The sequence below is a fragment of the Acartia tonsa genome, chromosome 1 (assembly GCF_053477335.1).
Source record: "Acartia tonsa isolate MP-2025a chromosome 1, ASM5347733v1, whole genome shotgun sequence".
In the NCBI taxonomy this organism is placed as follows: Eukaryota; Metazoa; Arthropoda; class Copepoda; order Calanoida; family Acartiidae; genus Acartia; species Acartia tonsa.
This window is the reverse complement of record NC_137260.1, coordinates 40559677-40581909: the sequence shown is the minus strand read 5'-3', so window position 1 is coordinate 40581909 and position 22233 is coordinate 40559677. Positions and strand designations below refer to the sequence as shown.

The following is a 22233-nucleotide window of genomic DNA, read 5'->3' as shown; positions in this document are numbered from 1 at the left end:
ACGAGGAGTTGTATAGTCTCCCTCAACCCCCCACAAAAAATGTATTATATGGCAAATAACTAGCAATTTTAATTATGGATTTTTGGTAATTTCTTGTGATTTTTTCCTTTTTAATAAGGGAAAGTGGGTTTTCTAAGGGGTGTGAAGACATTATGTCATATTTGGTTTTTCCCTATTCTTACACCCTTTCCAAACTCCTCCCCTTTTTCATGCCTTCAGATCACTTCATACCGTGTTATTTCTTATATCTCTCTTTAATTTTATCTCACTCTCTCTTTTGCTTTCTCTCCTTTCCTTCTTTCTCTCTCTTCCACTATGAGGGAGAGAGAGGGAAAAATGGGGAAGTTATACATGAAAGTTGGGAAATAAGATTGAATTTTTTTGAGATTCTCTGACTTAAGTACCCAAAAGTAAACCCTCTATAATCTTATTATTATACATCAAATACCAAACCCCTGCGGGGGCTTATAACCCTAATATCCTAACCCTTTGTAAATAAGTCTTGAGATAAAGCCATGGTGCTTATTACAACGTTAATATATTCCTTCTATCACCTTAGGCGACCAAATTATACACTTACACAAAATTACATACACACAAACACACACACAAAATCGCCAATACACACAATTTAAGTTTGAGAAAATCAAAGTTTACATAACATTAAGATAAGATGTTTCTCATTAACGATACAATCATCATAAAACGCTTAGAAGTCCATGACATGAGGACAGTACAACAAATTACAATTTTAAAGTGGCTTTGCTATGGAAAAAAAGAGTATTTCAGTACTTTTTAAATTGAAGAAATTCCCCCTAATAAGTAATTTAAAGAATGCCAAAATTGTGACATGCGGAACTCGTAAAAGTGTCGAATCTTTACATAAATCAGTGTCTATCTATCTATCTATTTATCTATCAGTTTATCTAACTGTCCATCTCTATGTTTATCTGTTTGTCTATCTACCCATATGTTTATCTTTTAATATCTTTTCCTTTTTTGCACTTTTAGAATATTTTAATTTTTAAAAGTGGGATTAACACAAAATTTGAAATAAATTACTTTTAAAGTATTTATCTTAAAAACGAAGCCATATTTATAAAACAAAATAATAATTATAAGAAAGATAGTCATTTTTGGAAGGAAATGCTAATAAATCACTGTTTATGACATTGTGGTTAAATAGTTCATTTAATATTATACAATTTATGTTTGTAAAATTTGTCCATAAGTTAAAAATTAATTGTCAATGTCCTTGATAAACAGAAGAAAAAAACAATAATTTTATTATATTCAAAAATATATAGATTTATCGTAAATACCTTCCTAAACTGCGGCAAAAAGGGTGTAAGAAAGTGGGGGAATATTAATAATTATTAAAGACACCCTACTGCGTTATGTATAAATAGGGTGTTTGAAATTGATACACTTTATTATGCGAGTGATAAATGGAAATATGAAGTGCCTTAACACGGCTGAGTTTTCTAATAAGCAAAACATTTTTACTATAAACTTATACGAGAGCTAGGAGCTCTATATTCAATGGGTATGGAAAGCAGAAAAAAAGGGTAGAAAAACCATCCCAAGACTTAAATCTAAAACTATCAAGGGACTTATGTGAGGCTTCGCTAAAATTGAGATATCAATCGGCTCAGTGGTTATCGAAATCTTAAGCTAAAGACAAAAAACCTTAATTCTTTATATAACAGAATAGATTGATACAAAAAAAGCAAATAGATTGAAAGCGTATTATCTATAAAAGAACTCCCTGTCTGTGTGTTTGTGCCCCTGTGTAGAAAAATGTGGGGCTCCGCCCATCACAAAGATCATTTTCCTTGCTAGGGGTATCGATTGGGAAATTGGAATACGGTGGGTGTCCTATCAAAAAACGCGCGAAAAAAATATTTAGTTAATCCTATTTGTTCTTTGTCATTCTTTCATTATTAAAACACCATTTGACTGTAGTCATAATATTATTAGAATAACGTTAATTTAATGGTATAAGTAAGCTATGGCAACTTTATACAAATGCCATTTTGTCATATTAGTCAATGGTAGCATTTTAATAATGTCAGTTATAATCTCTTTTATCTAATATCGATAATCAAGACAATAATATTGCATATTAACTGTAAAGAACAAGTTTTTATAGGGATTCAGCTAAAACCCAAAAAATTATTTTGATAGTATTGCGAGAACACCATGATCTGCCCTTTTCAACTTTCCTTTACGCCCATATATGCAACAAACATATGATACACCTGTGCCTATAGGCCTAGTACACACTCTTAAAAACTACCCAAAAGTCTTAAAGGCCCAAAAAGTTGACATACCTAAAACGATTATAAAACATTAAGTAATTTATTACACAGTAATACTTTAAAATATCAAAGCTAGTTAATAAAATGTTTAATGTATTTTTATTTTCTAAATATTTTTCAGAGTGTTTATAAGCATAATTTTGAATACATATGATATAAGATATTTTCAGAGAAGGAAAAGATAATGACGGTGATATAAATCTGTAAAACCTTTAAAATATCAGAATTACCAGTACCAAATTGAGAACTTTGCCTTTAATAAATGGGATGAAGATCACTATTTCTTCTGTTGTACTATCCTATATCCCTGCCATATGATATAAGATTTCTCAAATAAAAGTCTAGTATGGTAAATACAGAGCCAGAGCCTATAATTTCATCATACCAACACATCACACTTATGCTCAAAATATTCAGAGATAAAGGGATGGGACAATGGATGATTAAATAGCCTTCTCTATATTTCTAATGTGTACAATTCTGCTTTGAAGGTGGAAGGTTACTGAATTTTAACCAAACTTTAAAAGATATCAATCTTGAATTAAAGATCATTTAGCTTTTGGTTGGACAAGACATTCCTCCTACTCTTACATCAACTAAGAAACTGTCAACGTATAATAGGATTCGAACCCAAACCATTAAGAAAAAGGCCATACACCAATCCCTTAATTTCCATATGTGTTTATTATTCGTATGTAGGTTTATGATATATTCAAGTGTGCCTTCACTACAGCACATGAATCACAATATCAGTTCATTTGAAATGGATATTATTACAACAGTACATACTGCCTTTTACCCTTTGATTATCATTTTACATCCTTCTTGCTTATATGATATTGTACATTATTTGCAAGTATGTAACACTATGTAGAGGCGGACATTGGGCTGTTTATTACACTAGTCCACGTTTGCTTGTACATTGGCTCAACAACTTTCGGGATTTTTGTTGAATTTTGATTGGTTGGTTCGTTAAATTGAGTATCCAAACGTTTGAACCACTAAATGAATGTGTATCATCATTGGGGATGAACATCAATTTATCGGTCATTGTCTTATCCCTTTAGATCCTAGAAGTTAATGTGATAATATGCGGAAACGAATGCCCATTACCCCTATTTTGAGAGTGTCTGGTTAGAATAGAAATCTGGGAAACTCCTTTAATGTTCTGTAAAGAGTAAAATTCTAATGATATGGGAACAATAAATGATTCTATATTTATTCCAAAGGTGGCTGGTGTCACAATAAAGCATATTATTATCTTTTTTATGGTTATTTAACAAGGATAAAGCTGTTTATAAGAAGAGAAGCTATATCATGGACAAATATTTAAATAACAATGGCAATAATTGATGTTCATGAATGAATGTTAACAAAATTACTCCTTATAAAGATTAAGATTATTGGTTTAAATTTTTCAACTTATCAATTGATATTTAATAAAAGTACCCAAATTTTTAACGATAATTAATGAGAGAACGTGATTATAAAAACTTTGGGAACCAGTATAATTAACAGTCCAATGTCCCTTCCCTCCTTGATTATAAGTTATTGCTCTGACTTATGTGCAAATGTTTAATCTTGTTTAAATAGCTGTCGAGATAAAACTAAAAATACAATAATTTGTCCCAAGAAAAATAGATGCATATACTAGCAAGGACATGTTACACATTTTTTATGTCCAGTTTAATCTTAGGTTTATTTTAGAGGCATAAAAATTGGTGCTGTGCATTATTTTGACCCATTTACAAGGCAAAAATTGCTTTGCTATGCAAATTAAATGTAGAGTTTTATTTTGCAACAATTAAATGGGCAAAGCATTTTAAAAAGGTGCTTCCAGTAAACGATTTCAATTGTTTAAGCCTGTTTAAGTTGATACATTTATAAAACAGGGGTAATGCTTTGGCCCAAAACAAATATAGAAAATCTGCTATGATAAAAATAATGATTAATATTCTTTATTGACGACAATTACTCCATGGTATTGTTCAATAACATACTAAAAAAAGGTAGCATATCTAAAATCTAAATAAAAACGTCCAAACTCATTAATCAAATTCCCTTGTAAGTGATTAATGAGTAGCTGCGCTGCTTAGGACAAACGTCACTTTGTATTAATGCATGAAATACACTGTTAGGAGAATGCTAATTAAGATAAGAGGACAATTACTATTTTCTGCACTCATTACAGATACAAATTCAAATATTTTTTTTCGCGGATTTTTAAAAAAAAGTTTCGAAGATTTTCCCCTATTTTTTTACTTTTAAAATAAGTAAATAATTTATCTCCCTTGCTCCCTGAATTTGTCGACCAATTTCTTTTTACAAGACCTTGATTTGACAATTGTTTGATCCATCAAAAATGTTTACATTTTTATTTCATTGTTATTGTCTTTTGACACACTTTTAGCATTTATTTTACATCTAAAAATTTGCATTTTTAGACCTCATAGAATTTCTAAAAGCGAAACATTTCTATACTTATTATATTTGGCTTTGAGACAAATTATTCTACTCGCAAAAAGGTATGTTTGAACACAATTATTTTTGGTGATTCCTGTAATAATTTAAAAAAAATAGGAAACATAGTATTTGATGTTTAGAATAGCTATTCTTAATTTGATGAGGAGTTTGAAATTCTTGTTTATACGTTTTTTTTAAAATCATTTGTTGAGCTTCGCTTTAAAAAATGTAAGCATCCTTGTACCTATCATTAGGCATTCTGTATCGCCATTACTTTCTAGTTTGTGGGATAAAGGGATAGGGCAATGGAAAATAAATTATACATTCCCCAAAAGATTATGTATAAATAATGTCTTTGATAGCTGGTAATTGATATGGGTAAAATTGGTAAATTAATTTAACCGTGCCCTACACCCTGCTAGACTGTATAGTTGTAATTAATATGGTCAACCTTCATTAAAGAAATCATCATCATCTTAATTATTTGCTATAACACAGAGTGCACGGATCGATACTTAAAAAAAGTATACCAATACCAATATTGTTAACAAAATTAGTTTTAAGTTACTGATACGTAGAGGTTAAAATGTTGAATAAGTTTATATTTTGATAGTTAACATGTACAAAATACATTTGTTACCTATAAGGATTTAATTTTGTAGCATAATAATTTTTAAGAATTGGACTTAGAGTGAAAGTAAGACGTATGTTCTGACTTCTGAGAGTTTGTATACGTGTGTGTGTGTGTATGTGTGTGTGTGATTTGAAGTGTCTTGGAAACAATTAATTAGAGTGGGACATTTTGTAAGGAAATGGAGCTCAAAGCTCTCTATCCTGGGGGACGGGAACAAGATTCATGAAGATAAAAAAACTCTCCCCCCTCCCCTTCATCCCATTCTTCTCTATAAGCTACCATAGTCAGAATTCTACCAATTTTAACAGGGGAAAATTATTTAATCGTTCTATATACTATACTAGCGGCTACGCCCCTAGCATCTAGGGGCTCTATATCAAAGGAATATGGAAGGGCAAAAAAATAGACTAAAACCATACCTACCCGGACTTTTTATAAAAATAAAATAGCCTAAAACCATTCCGAAACCTTTAAGTAGCTTCACTGTAAAGGAGGACCATATCGGTTCAGCGGTTAGCGAGATCCTGTGCTACAGACAAAAAAGCTTATTACTTTATATATTAGGACTAGCGGCTACGCCCCTAGAGGCCTCTAGTGGCACTTTAAATGTTTTTGTTTGTTAAATTTAATTTTTTATGTACGATACCACCTTATTTGACGTTGAAGTCTCCCCTAAGGGGGGGATTTTTTTGTTTTTGGGGGGGGTTAGGGGTGTCCCACCCCTCAAGAAAATATCTTAAAACCACCACAGGACCAGTAGGTATATTCCCTGAAGAGTAGAGCCCATTCGGTTCAGTGGTTACCGAGATCTTAAGCTTCAGACGGACAGACAGACGGACAGACAGACATCGTTCTACTTTGTATTATAGATTAAACATTCCTGTTTAATATTGTTTAGAAAAAATTTTCCAATTTAAATAAAAAGCAGATTTCTATGAAGATTTAACTCGATTAAATGAAATCACATAAGACTATAGGTATACCCACCTACCAAAGAAAAGGCTAACCTATCTAGGAGAACTACTATAACTAACTTGTAAATGATATATTTCAGATTTAATCTTGTTAACTTTTTGTATGCAATTAAAACTGTAAAACAAGAGAAATTTCATCAATGAGAAGCTGCAAATAAAAATTTCACATGTGAGAAATATTTCTGCAAGGGGACAAGCAGATCATATTTGCAATGATACTCCATAATCAAAAAAATAGGGGGGGGGGGAGCAGTGATATTAAGGGGGTGTAAATTAATCCGTGTATAAAATCCATAACCCCCAAGGGATAGAATTAAGTGCACAATTTAAGATGGATATTTTATGCATTTCTGCCCCAACTACACATACACAAATGATTTGCCATATTTTATAGTAATTGTGGCCCCCATGAATGCAGGGATGGGTGATGGCTTATAAAAATTGCGTCAATATTTAATATTTGGACTCTTTTTTAATTCATATAAAATGTGAAATTGTACAAAAAAATTTTTTGTCAATACCTATATCGTAGCAAAATTGTATGCTTTTGAGGGTATATAAAACAATATCTAAAACGCCTTATTAAGGCTGTTTTTGTATTAATAGTTTTGAATAATAGAACATGAAGATATTGGGCTAATATAGAATTTATTTTACTGTGATTTTATGTTCTTAAAGATCACTAAAACCTTCCCTATATGTGCAAGATATAAATTGCCATTAATAACGATGAACATTCAATATAAAATTGTTAGAAATAACTTAAAATTACTGATGCACTATCTTTATAGAAAGTGCATTGAAAATTGAGGCGAATTTCTTTTCATAATTTACATGTTTTATATCCTTAAATTATCTTAAACCATAAAACCATGAAAATAGACATATAATTTACATAGTCATATTTTGAGCTATCCACACACAATCGTTGGGGGCGTGCGCGGTGAGTTTTGAGGAAGGGGGGGGGGACATTAGGGATTTTTAAAACTTTATGTTTCAACTTTTTAGAAATACCATAAATATATAAACCTTAAAAGACTTGATAATAATTTTTGGGGTTTTAAAAGCCCTTACACCCCCATGTGAACGCTCCTGGACATGGTCTTGGACATAACATAAGCCCTACGTGCGTCGTGACGTCACACACACACACACACACATACACACACAAACACATGTACTTAGGCATGCACGCTCATATATATATACAAACATTAGAGATGGGTTTATATGAAAAATCATCGTTTAATGTGTCTCACACTTTTAGGCATATTCTAAGAATAATGTACAGTTTTTAAATGTAAAAAATACAAAAAAGGAGTTCCCATGAAAGACATTTATAGGAATTTCATATAACATATTTTTGTAAAGAATAGCCAGCTACTCAAGGTAGAATTTTACAAACTTCAATATTTGTGCGTTGAAAAGTACATGATAAAAATAATTTTTCAAGTATTGTCTGAATAATATCAGGTTTGTCTTACTGTTCTTTTAATGCAACCTCCAATTAATGCTATAATGATTATCTATCGCATCGTATTATAGACAGTGGATATTATAATAAAAAATTATTAAAAGATTAAAACCAATTTTGTCACCCAAAGAGACCTTGGCACAGGCTACTTAAAGTAGCATTAATTTTATTATTTTTATTTTAATATTCGTGGAAAATTGCTTATACATGATTTTTAAGTATAGCTGAGAACCGGTTCTAATCCAGCGGATATTAATCGGTTTCGAAGCCATACTGAAATATAAAAAAACTAGCTCAGCAAGGATTTTTACTTTGTACACTTAACAAATAGAATGGAGGAACTTACGGAACAAATTTGTTGAAAAAGCTTTGTGACTGAGATTAGTCTCGCACGTAACAATTACATTTATCATCGTGTCCTATAGGATACCATGACAGGGATAGATGGAAAAGGCCGATAAATTGATGTACAATATTACCAATGACAATACACAAAAATACCCCTTCTGTAGATTACAATTATTGGTTGACACTAAACTAAATGAAACAACCAATCAAATTCAATAAAAGTTCCCATAGTTGTTAAACCAACGAAAAAGAAAACGTTATTGTAAGACTTTGGGGACTAGTGAAATACACAGCCCTATATCCCCTCCCTTCCTGATACCGTGGCCTGGATGGCTGCAGGGAGGAAAGGGATAGGTCTTGGGTTGGTTTTCTGTAGGGATCATCATACCAAGCAGATATATTTGTAATTTCACATATCAGAGCTAGATCTTTAAATCATTTTAGAGGTGAACCAGATCGGGGCGCGCCGAATTTCAGCCAATCACAGCGCACCCCGATCTAAATCACCATTAAAATGATTTAAAGATCCAGCTCAGTACATATACACAACACAGATTAACATATTTTCTGTTTTTCAGTTTGCTTTTTTTTATTCTTGCTTATTATAGCTACTTATTAAAATAATTGTCCTTATTTTTCCTCCAGTTACATATTCCTAATTCCCTGAAAGATATATTTTTCTTTTCAACTCAGATGTACAATTGTTTAGACTTGTATGTGAGGAAAAAATATCGTTTGGACAAAGCATTATAAAATGTCCTTAAAAACAAGCTAAAAAACATCCAAAGATTCTATAAAAAGGTATAAAAAATATATTATATTTTCTTCTTAAAAATATCATTAAAATTAGAATGATTTTATAAGGCCGTACAAATTGTTTTTTTTTTGTTTGTTTCAAATCTGCCCAAGGACATTTAATAATCAACAATCGAAGGAAAATGTTGGTTAAGACTGCAATTTGGTAAAGTTTTTTAGGACACGAAAAAATCATTAATATAAAACTTTATTTTTGATTTTTTTTATTGGATTTGAATTTGGAGGTTAAAACTTTATTTATATGGTTTATGCTATAAAGGAACATTAATATTTCTAATTGTGATTTTAAAAAAAAACTCCGAGAGGCTAGGGGTGAAGCAAAAGTATAAAATAAAACAAATCTCAATTTAGAAATCATAAAACTTGATGTGCTTTCTTTTTCCAAATGAACAATAATATAATTTGTTTCTGGGAATTTGTGACGACCAAAAACATTAACCAAAAAACCATTAATAATAATGTTTGTTTTGTTTGAGGGATTTTCTAAGGAAAAATGACAGTTACAGACACAGGGCTTGGCAGCCGTGCGTCAACCGTACAAACAAGCCAATTTAAACCCCACTTTTGTGCTTTCAAGCTTTTACTAAAAAGAAGTTTTTTTCTATATAATAAACTGGGTGAGACACCGGCTGTTTTTTCTTCAAGTTAAAGAAAGATAATTTTGCTTTAATTGACTGATGAGTGACGCGCAACTGCCGAGCCCAGATTCCTTTCCTATTTCTTGCGGCAGCAGACCAAACAAATGATCTACAACTGGTTGAGATATTTGTGATACGTGCTGCCAAAAACAACCATTTGTTCTACTTTTTATTGAGACCAAAATTTGACCAGAGAGAACTTTTCATTTTTATTGATTCTTTAAGCTATAATCAACATTTCTAAATTATTGTTTTTAATAGTTTTTTAAACCAATGATTTATGCTTTAAGAAAATAAATAGAAAGTTAGTTTTAACATTGTTCTACTTTAGAACTTTATAAAAATGTTGTTAGCTTCTTACATTTTCATCAATAATTGCAGATTTTTTGTAATAAATCATGAAGGTGAAAGGTTCTTAGCCCAGCTTTTTCATTCTTAATTAAAGCAAATTTTTTATAACTTAATAATTATTTCCTTTGCCCTATCTTTCTTTTGCATTACTTTTTCAAAATTTCACTCATTAAGATCATAATTCATAGTAATTGCAATCAAAGTTTTAATTTTTTTTGTCGACAAAACTCATTTTCTCGTTTGTACAGCCGTTTTAAATTGGTACAATTAACGTTAGTAAAATACTTTTTATATTTAATTTATTTGTTAATTTATATCTTTAGTTCCCTGTAATTATTTGAAGTAAGTAGAAGAAGAGTATGTTTGAAATGCTGTACAACAAAATGAAAATGAGAGCTAGCAGCCTAATTTTTAATTAGTTAATCAATTTGCAACGGCGGGCATAGAAAAATTTGAGTTGTCTCTCACACACACGCACACTCACACACACACACAAACACACACTCACGCACATTTGCAGTGAAATTATACTTTTTCTATTCTTTTCAAAAGTTCAATCATTAAAAAATTCATTATGTTTAAATTGTTTTAAAGATCCTTATTGCAGTTTAAAAGACAAAAAGCATAGCATTTTTGTTAACAATAATATAATTTGGCAATTTATAAGTATCAAACTTTCAATTCTAAGAGAAACTGTAGAAAACTTGTGATCTGGAATGGCATGCCTGCAAGCAGTCCTTTCTTTCATTTTCTTTCACACGTATAACAATACATATATGGATCAAAAAGCGACTGTAAATTACTGTGTCAACCAAAGTCTTCCAAATACGCTCTGTAAATCGTTGGCTCAAAAACTTTGGGTACTTTTATTTTAAAAAATTTAAATGTTAATCTTAAGAAGGGGTAATTTTGTTGTCATCTTTGAGGTTGGATATACATTAATTAATCGTCCATTGTCTTATCATTTAAGAACTGAAGATTAATCCCTACCTGATCTGGTTTAAGTCCCGGAGGTACCCAGGTATACTCCTCAAGCGCGCACCCAGAATCATCATCAGAATGGGAATGCCTCAGTACGTCAGAAACACCGGGCTGACCGGCGCCTGGCGGATGAGCGGCTCCGCCCCCCGGCGGAACAGCTGCCATACTGGCGGCTCCAGGCACGCCCACTACACTGGCGGAATCCAGTTTGACCTCGCCGGACATGTCACACACGCCTTGCCTGAAAAAGAGAAAAATCATCAATAATAGTTATTTATCGCATCTTATTATTACAGCTTTCCGCGGATATTGAAATAAAAAAATAAAAGATTAAAACCAATTTTATTAGCCCCGATGTTATGCATGATTTTTCAGTATGGATTAGAACCGGTTCTAATCAGGCGGATATCAATTGGTTTCGAAGCTATACTAGAAAAAGACTAAGTTAACAACTCAAAAAAAAAAAAAAACGCCGGCAAAATTAACATCAAAACATGTTATGATTCGTTTTAGTTTTACCCTTGATTTTTTAAGAAGAGGAAAACAGACAAATAATCTTAAAAGGCTTAAGCATAACAGAATTATTTATACCAATATATTTGAACCTTTTTTTTCCAATATCAAGGACGTCTAAGCTTTTTGTTGAAGGGGGGGGGGGGTAAAATGAGGGTTTAGAAAGGTTTGACGCGGGTTATCTAATGTATTTTTAAAATATTTAGAAGGGTAAACACCCCTTTAACCCCTCTCTTGGACGTCTATGGCCCTATTCTTCAATTTGTTTTTTTAGGATCCTTATCTCTTTTCCTATTTAAGATTCTTATTTTGCAAGTTTTGCACGTAGCAAAATATGAACATTTTTACAAACCACACACACACACACACACACACACACACACACACACACACACACACACATAAAAACATATTCACAAGTGGTTAAAACTAAAATATAAACATTTTCGCAATCAGTAAGCCTCTTTACAAAGTATTACACCAAGTATGACAATAAGTATGGTTGCTTGTGCGCATTTTTACTTTTAATGCCGAGTATAATTTCAAATTTAAATTAATCAATTAGTTTATCTGTAGCTTTAGGAACTTACAAAAGGGTAAAACAGGACATGTTGATATTTTTGTTTACGATTCTTTTTGAATATATTAGGAATTCAGCTAAGATATAGAAAAGGTTTCCTTTTAATAATAATAAAAAATTTAAAGCATACATATTTCCGATCTTTTCTCCTTTTATTAAAAATTTTAAATTTCACTTTCTTGAGCAACTTGTAGAATGACAATGTTATGAGCTTGTATTGCCAAACATTCTGAATGACCGAAAGAACCATGACTTGAATTATTCTTTGCTGATCATAAAGCAAAGCTATTCTATAACTAGAGTTTTGTCCATTCTTTTTCCAAATATTTCTATAGAAAAGGAAGAAATGACAATATGATTTTGAAAATGTTCAATTATTCTTAAACATAGAACACTTTGTTGAGTTTAAAGGAATGGATATAGAATATACGTGGATATTATAAAGAAGAAAACTGTAACTCAATAATTGGTTATTTTGTTCATTCAGTAGGAGAAAAGGGGATATGGCATAAGGGGTGGATAGGGGGATATCTTTATTTTAGCCAGCTACAAGTTTCACTTTAATAGAGTAAATGATAACTAGGTGTAAGATTGAAGTAATTTTTGAATTTAAATATTCCTGTTTATTTTCTACTATTGAAAAGGTTTACTTTAACCCGCCGGTTAAGCAGACATTAAAAGGCTTTACATGCTGACAAAGTCAAGTTTACACAGTATACTGTAAGCTTTACATCAAACAAGGATGACAGCATCCATTAAGAGTTGCTTCGCTTTTAAAATAATGAATGATCAAAGGTTAGTTGAATACAGAATTATTTAAGAAATCTGCAATAAAAAGAAGTTAAGGGGTTTTAAGGAAGAACTTCTTGGAAATATCTGATTTTTAAATGTGTTTTAATATCTTTTTAACTATTTTATTGTTGTTATTTTCATGTAATGGACCTATAATCTATTAATTTAAACTTATAGAGTTACTAGGATAAATGCCCTGAGACATTTAACTTACCCAGCGACGTAAAGACCCTATTTGTAAGTAAGCTACGCTCCCAATTATTATTCTGCTAAGGTGTGAAAATTCTTATATAAGATTTCTACTCCTAAGCTATGAATAATGAATGGCGAATTTTTTTTTCTTTGCGCAAATAGTGAAACAGGGGGGGGGGTGATTTGAATGTCCCTTAAAACCAACGAAAGATGGCTTCAAGACAGCAAAGGCAAATATTTAAATCAAATAAGTCATTTTATAAATTCAATTAATAGTAAAGTAAATTTATAGCTAGTATCTTAATATATCACTTCAGCAGACTTCAATTTTGAGCATTTTAAGGTTTAATTTCAAACTTTTATGTTGCTAAAAAGTTCATTTCAGTTGCAACATAAAAACAGCTTTGTGTCAAAAATTCTAGATTAAAGAAGGGCCTGACCTTTCTTTTCTCTCATGGCGAAACACACACACAGAAAAATTACACAGAATTTCACAAACACACAAAAGCAACAACTGCACACAAAAAAATAATTTTTTTCTAAGCAAAATTTGAGGATCTAATTTTAAGATTTTTAATAATCTTTATAAAAATAATGATGTGAAATAATATAGATAATTTTATAGAGAAAGGCAGGAATAAAACAATAGATGATAAATCAATTTTTCCTTTAATTCATATATTTATGTGTTAAATTATGACTTTGTAGATGATAGAGCTGGAGAGTAAATAAATAATCATTGTCATATCCCCTGCACTTTTTTCTTAATTTTCCTTCAAATTATAATTTTTTGAAGCTAAAAATAAACGTACTTGAATGGATTTAATTGGATGATGTAATAATTTCATGTAGAAACAATTTCAAGTAGTTGAAAGTAGACACGTCTAAAATGCTAGTTTTAGGGCATTAAATTATACCTTTAATTACTTAACTTTACCCGGCTAAAATAGACTAAAAATTCAATGTCATATGAAGATATTTAAAAGTCTAAAAACCCAGTAAGTCTGCATATCCTAGACGATATTAAAATTATTTCAAATATTCTTTATATATTGTTACTACAAAATAACATGTCTCTTTTAACACTTAAAGTATCAAAATACTTTTAGGAATAACAATAAAGAGAAAGAAAAGTATTTTAACAAGGATGTCCATTTTCTTAGTGGCGAATCCATAACAAGATAAAGATGAAAAAGAACGCTTAAGTATAATACAGTAAACTAGTAAAATTTATCAGACACTCTTTATCTCTAAACTTTACTATGTATCTATGAATTTACAAGCTTATTTAACACTTTTGGGCTTATTGACTAACATAAATGGCCAAATTATTGAGTAGCTGCGCTCCTAATAAAAAAAGCTTGGAAGTAAACAGAAACATTACAATGATAATCCCCAAATAATGAGGGAATTTAAGACACCTTATTTTTAACAATTTACTGTAAAAAAATTATATTTTTTGTATAGAATCTAGAAAAACTTTAAAAGTTAACTAAAAATGTTTTGAAGTAGCTTCGCTAAAATTTATATGCATCATTAGCTGACTTTAATATTTTATTACGAAAGGAAATTTTTTTGCAGTTAACTTTTCCCCCCAGCCCCGTAAAAAAGCTTACAATCCGCATTAAAAGATTTATCGGGTAACTATTTTTATTGCGAAAAATAATACAACATTTTTTTTACTACATCTTTTAATAGGGAAAAAGGTGCAAAATAGGGTCTTTGACCTTTTGGAGGTATGAAGGTTTTTCAATTTAAAGAATCTGCCTGAAAACTTTTGTGTTGTTATTTTATCGACATATTGACAAAATATCGACATTTAAAACTCATTTTAAAAAATCTTTAAACATCCTCAAAACATTGCATCTTTTAAACTCACATTTCAAATGGATGTCTTACATATGACGAATATTTCTTGGAACGAAACATAGGCCTAGATAGCAAAGTAGATAGATATACAGTTCTAGATATATATACAGGGAGGAACACGCTTAAATTTTTGTGTGTATATGTGTTAAAACTAAACCATTCAAGGTTACCAAAAATATTAAAACCAAAAATATTTAAATATCATTATTTTTTTATGTAAAATAGGTAATTTGGTGGATTTTTCAAGTATTTTTGGGAATTTTTAATTTAATTTTTTTTCGCTTGAGTCGGCAACCTAGTCTCTCCACAAGGACTAAATATACATAAAAATATGGAAACAAATCATCATTCACATCATTTTTCACAGACTAAAGTCACTCATACACACATATCATACAAAAAAATTAGATTTGGGCCGAAAAAAAAGTGAAGAAAAGGAGAAAAGGAGACATATCTGTTAATAAAATGAGAAAGAAAATAAGACATACTAAAATAAAGATATCAGAAAGCTAAATAAAGATAGAATGATAGTATAGAATAGCCTATAAGTAACCTTATAGTACATTCAGTAACTTTAAAATAGATATATTAAAATAGATAACTAATTTCAATTTTTTTGGGAAAAGTCAGTATGCCATTTTTAACCATTGTATAATGATTATGAACAAAAAGGCTTAAGGGACATTAAATACTTTTCTTAAATTATTAATCTAATTTAAAAATCTATTAGAACAAGAGCAATATGATTTCTATAGGGGCTATCGTCTTAATCTAAATTGAACCTCACAGTTTTAGCTCTTTCTTCCGATGCAAGTACTTTAAAAAGACACTCGCTTTTTTATTTGAGATTTTTTGTCGAAATTCTATATAAGTAATTTAAACAAAGTGCTGTTTAAAGAGCTAATTAGATATATATACATCGTCAATTAATTTTGATTTTTGATTACGCCCAGGGAAAAGGGGACAAACAATTCTAAAGGAAAATTTCCCCACAGCCCCCTTCCCTTTTTTCTTCATTTCTTACCCACCCCTCTTCAGTTACATAAACAAGGAATACGCCCCCGCAAAATATTGAATTTTGCGGCAACTTCAATTGGAATTAATTGGCTGAATAGCAGCCCCTGATTACACCATATAACACTATTCTAATAATGACTTTATGACTTAAGGTTTATGTTGATGTAAAATCAGCAGAAACTTAATAAGAATGCATATTTTTAATGACAATTGACCGCGGATACATTAATAAACCTCCGACTTTCCCTTTAATGCACTTGTATTATGATTTTTTTCTCTTTTCTCAATTTCATATGACCATGGCGAGGGATAAGCAGGGGTACAGGGATAAGACAATGGACGATAAATTAATCCTATCTCCACCCCCCCTTTTCCTCGTTAAGTTTACAAGCTTGTTGTTGTTAAGTTATTATGTTTGTGTGGAAGAAAGGGTTGTAGATTCATTTAATTATAATTGTTTTCCTTCACTTTTGGGATAAAAATAAAGTTGTCCCTCAAAAACAAGAACAATTATGTCTAGAAGATGCGCAGCAATAACAAGCTAATGTATGGAAAACTATTATGTATTAACATCAGATTTTGTAAATAATTAGTTAATTAAATATAATAGCTTTTTCTGAAAGTATACTGTACTGAATCACATCTAAAATAAATCAGAAAGAAGATAGAAAATTTAAATTAAAATCATTATTATAACTTCAAATACTTTCTTTTTAAAAATATAATTTTTAGAATATACTATAATAATTTTAGACAATTATATAATATTCAATATTTCTCATATTAGTTAGCTTTGCTATCAATGGATATAATCGTTCAAGTTAAAAATATTTTATAGCAATTTAAAGAAATAGTAGAAGTAGCCATCTTAAATAACCTAAAAAATATGTTGGGGCAAATTTTGATGATAAAAATCTTAATTTGAATCCTTCATAGTTGATCATAGACCTTACTCAAACAAATAATTTGGTGTCCTATCAAATCCGCATATGTTACATATCAGAGATGGAGGAGACATTGGGCTGTTTATTGCACTAGTCCCCAAAGTTTTATAATAACGTTTCTAATTCGTTGGCTTAACAACATTAGGAAATTTTTAAAAATTTTGATTGGTTAATTCTTCACGTTGAGTGTCCAAACTTTTCAACCACTAATCGTAATCTACAGAACGGCTAATTTTGTGTATCATCATTTAGGATGTACATTATTTATCGGCCCTTGTCTCATCCCTTTAAATCCCTGGTTACATATTCGCAAAAAATACAATAACAAATAAATAAGAGGAAGTATTTGTTTATTATTTGCTGATAGATAAGAACAGAATAAAGGTAAAGGGGCTAAATTGTGCTGCTGTAATAATTGTTACGTTTCTGGTGATTTAAAAATGTGCTACATGCGCGGAAATGTATTCACACCAAATAATTTAGTCCCTCATCTCAACAATTTTAAAGATAAGAGGCGTCCACACCAACTTACACATTTTCCCTGACAAACTGTTTTATTATAACAATGTTAACATAAGTTTGTAGTCAAAATGTCAGTCAAGATCACTTTTTCTATAGTCGACAAAATGACATAATGAATGACATTATATGGCTGACTCTTTAATGCATGCCACAACAAAAAATACTATTTCATCTGATATTTAATTAGATTATATGGCCATTAATACTACTAAACTACTTAAGAAACTACTAAAATAAGAAATATATAAAATGCAGAATCGATTTGTGCTAAAAATACTTTTTTACTAGTTTTATATTATTGCAACAACGTTTTGATAAAAAAGGAAGGGGAAGCTTTTTAGGTCAATGGTTACTTATTTTATGTAGGGGGTCGGTAATGAGAGGGGGGGGGGGGGGTGCAAATTTTAGCAAAAGGGAGGTTCAAAAAGATGGACATTTCTATGAGGGGGCAATGGAGGTTTTTGGGGGTGGTACAGATATTTTTATCTTTTTTAGATCGCTCTCATGATTTGATAGAGCTCTGTTTCAAGGTTTTGGGGGCACAAGGGATACAGGGACAGGGCAATGGATGGTAAATCAATTTTCCCCATTTTTTTATGTAATTTTATGCCCTAAGTAACTTCTAAATTTTGAGAGGAAGAGATGGAATTATTTTAAAATAACCAAATTTTAATATCAAAACATGCTTTATATAAAAATGTACATTTCACTTTTTTATATAGAAATTTGTTAAGCTTTAATTCTTCTTAAAAAAGAATATCAAACAAACACGAAAATGTTAAATGAAAACAAAACAGTAATTAGAAATAACTTACTACAAATAAAAAACAAGTATAGTTACCTATCGCATCGTTTTATAGACATCTTTCCGCGGATATTAAAATGAAAAGTCATACATTTTAAACAGGTTTGTTAGGCTGGAGGGACCGAGGGCCCGTGCTAACAAAACTGGTTTTGATTTTATGACTTTTATTTTAATATTTGTGGAAAATTGTCTGTAATACGATTACATGATTTTTAAGAACAACCAGCTCTAATCGGTTTGGACGTCATACTGGAAACTAAATCAAAGAGATGCTTCGCTCATTATAAAAATAACATCAGAGAAACAAAGTCCAGAAACAAATTAGATCAAGGGTCCATTTAATCAAAGACAGGGAATTAAAATCTGAAATAAAAAAAACCTTGTATAAATTGATGTACACGTCCTTTTATGATGAACAAAATTTTTAGCTTGTAAAAGATTTTATAAAAGTCCCTAAGGTTAAAAGCCAACATACCCTATTTATAAAACCCGCAAAATTTATATTCCAATATCTTCTCCAGGACAATTGTCTCAATTCCTGGAAGTTAGTAGAATACTTGGGTTAAATCAGACATTACAACTATTTTTTTACTTTTTCCAGAATATTGGGAACGCTTCAGAAGATTTTTTTTTCATAATATAAAAAGACTCTGTTATATCAACATAATATAGATTTAATGTCATTATAAAAATAGCGTTCAAGGTAGAAGTAAGATAAAACTTTTTATTAAAATGAAATAAAATAAATGTATCCCTATGACATATTATTCCTGTAATTTGAAAAATTCTAAACAAAGTTTCTCTGTTGTCTGTTCTTAACCAGGGAAGGAGGGGATATTGATTTATAAATTACACTGGTACCAAAGGTTTTATAACAAACTTATTTGTAAAATTTTGGATCCTTTTATCAAATTTAGATTTTTTGTTTACAAACTGGTAGTGTTCAATTAATTTTAATCTACATATGGGGTAATTTTGTGGGTGTACTGTCTTATCCCTTAATATCCCTGCATGTAACCCACCCACTTTCAAACATATGGCCAAGATATAATAGATTACAATTGTTAGATAAATAAATAATTTAGAAAGATTGTCTAAAAGAGGACAGTTATGACCGTAAGTAGTGTAAAAACCAAGTATGAGGTATTAACTGAATGACCTACGGACAACATATATTATAGAGAAGCTTCTCTAAAAATAAAGTGGATATTTGACTTTTACAGAAGTGAGCTTTCTAAAAAATCCATTGGGTCAAAAAAAGACAAATTTAATAGGGGAAACATTCCTTTTTGCCTTCTAAGCACAAAATAAGATGGAATTTTAAGCCGGCAAAGTCAAGGAAATGGATAATTATCATTTATTTATGGATTTAAAAACAAAATAAATTAATTAATACATTTATTTTTAAATTGTCAATAACTAAACATAATACTGAAAATCTATTATGTTGTTAGATTATTATACCTGTGCTAATTATGAACATCCTTTTCTATCATGGAGGGAGGGGACATGGGGCTAGTCCCCAAAGTTTTATAATAACTTTTTCTTATTTAATGGCTCAACAACTTTGGGAACATTTATTGAATTTTGATTAGCTGGTTCATAAAGTTGGGTACTTTTCCAAGCTTATCTTTATTTTAGTAATTATTTACGTGTCTGTGAGCAGCAGAAGAATTAACCGTGAAGTTTTTGTTTAAATTTACAATCAAAACATTTGTTTTCAAATAAAGAAAAAAGATGTCGCTTGGACAAATGATTATGTCAACATAAAAAAAGGTCATTTTTGACCATAATTTTTTTATACATTTTTTGGTCAGGGAGTGAAAGGATAATTGTGCTTAAAATAATCTACAACCCTTTATTTCCCCAAATTAGCAGAACTTTACACCTAAGGGAAGAATAATTTAAAATGTATGTAAATATCTAAACTATAATTTATTTCACCCCAAAAAGCAAAAAAAGTTTTATCAAAAATGTCACTAATCATAAAAAAGTCATATTTAACAACATTCAGTATGTAATTTTTAAATAATCACAAATGTAAAAATTATTAGGCTTTAAAATGTAAAGATTTATTAGGATAAAAAAGAAAGAAAATAATGTTTGGTGACCACTCAAAAAATATATGAAAGAAAGAAATCTCTGGTTGCCCATAGAAAATTTGGAGTGTCATCACTTCCGCGACTTGTATAACATTATAAACGCTAATTGACACATTATTTTTTTTATGGCTGTTTTCTCTTGGAAGATATGAGGTACCCACCCGTAAAATTTCATAAACCTTCTATTGTTACTTTTTATAAGAACTGTAATGCCCTTTTACAACATACTGAAGGGATGGAACACACTAAAAAGTTCAAAATTATGGAATTTGGCATAACCTGTGGAAAATGAAGATCGGCCGACCATAAAAGGAAATTTTCTTTATCGTGTATGACACTTTTTTCAAACTATGAGTTTTGTGTGTGTGTGTGTGTGTGTGTGTGTGTGAGGAAAAGGAAAAAGTAATCGATAAATATATAAAATTAATTGGGCCTTAGTTTTATGATAACGTTTTTTTTCTTCGTTGGCTTAACACCTTTGGAGACTTTTATTGAATTTTGAATGGTTGGTTCCTTAAGTTGAGTGTCCCATTTCAACTATTAATTGTAATCTACAGAAGGGATAATTTTGTGAATCACTTATGGGAATCTTCAATTCTTCGGCCTTTGTCTTATCCCTTTAAACCCCTGCCTATTATTCTTATAATATTATCAAAAAAGTCTTTCCCCTTTATTTGACACTGTTTATCTTTCCATGCTTCCCTGAGTTTGTGTGTATTCATAAGCGAGGGAGATAGATTAGTTTTAAGGAATTTTTTAAAATTTGATACAATTCACCGTAAATCTTTTCAAAATATACCACGGAGGGAGTGGACAATGGAAAATAGATTAATCCACACCCATTCCGCCCCCCAAATATCTGACATATCTATTAGAGTTTCAAATACAAAGTTTAGGGGGGGGGGTGGGAAGTCATTTACAGTCCATTGCTCTATCCCTCCCTGCCGAATAAATATAAAGCTTAATGGATATTCAATATCGTAGATTTTAGGACATTTTTCTATGTACTTTATTTAAATTCGATACTTTTTTAGGTTAAATAAATCGTTTTTTTTGGCATCTTTTTGTTTGATAGGTTGTTGGATAGGTTTTTCTGTCTGTGTAATTGTATGTCCATTTGTCTGTCTGTGTAATTATATGTTTATTTGTCTGTCTGTATGTCTTACTAAATGTCTGTCTTTCGGTTTGTCCATCTGTCAATTACTCAATGTAGTTACTTTTAGAATTATATCTATCTTTTTAAAGAAAGTTAATACAGCCATATTTAATTCCAATGAAAAACTTATGTCTTACAATATATTTAAATATGCACAGAGATGTATATCCAATATCTTATTTGGCTAGTTTAGAGCTTTGCACAGCCCAACAACTATGGCATCCAGCTTAAATACTTTTGGTTGAAATAGGATACCAGAAGAATTCAACACAAACAGACGCTTTTTATGCACAACATCTCACCCTTAGCTAAACTAAAAAGCCACAAAAAGATGTAGCTATTTACTTTTTCCAAATATGCTAAAGAGATAATTGAAATTTTGTTTCTTATTTTAAGCAGAGAAAAATGTTTTTAAATTTAGCTTGAATTCAATTCAAGAAGCTTAATAAAGTGTGTTTTAATGTGTGTGTATGTACAATATGAAAAACATAAAAACAAAATCTTTTTCTTTTGAATGCTGTGTTTTGGGCCAGTTTATAGCCGGGGGCAACTCTTTCCAGCTAAATAATTAATTGAATGTGTGATTGTATGTCTGTATATTGTCTAATTGCATTGGACCGGGATACAAATATAGAGATAGAGCTGTATAAATAGGATAATAAACAGTAAGATAGATGGATACACGTACTGATAAAGAAGATAAGTAGATATGTATTTTAGACGGAAATAAAAAAGGAAAGT

The 22233-nt window shown here is 30.5% G+C and overlaps 1 protein-coding gene across 3 annotated transcripts in view; it reads right to left on the bottom strand.

Annotated features, from left to right (window-relative positions):
* The window catches only part of LOC145319454 (uncharacterized), a 453173-nt gene that overhangs the window by 93897 nt on the left and 337043 nt on the right, over positions 1-22233 (bottom strand). For all 3 annotated transcript variants that reach the window (XM_080161592.1, XM_080161601.1, XM_080161608.1), the window contains one exon: positions 11010-11241. In XM_080161592.1, the coding sequence (XP_080017718.1) occupies positions 11010-11241 (232 nt within the window). The remainder of the gene's footprint in view (positions 1-11009; positions 11242-22233) is intronic.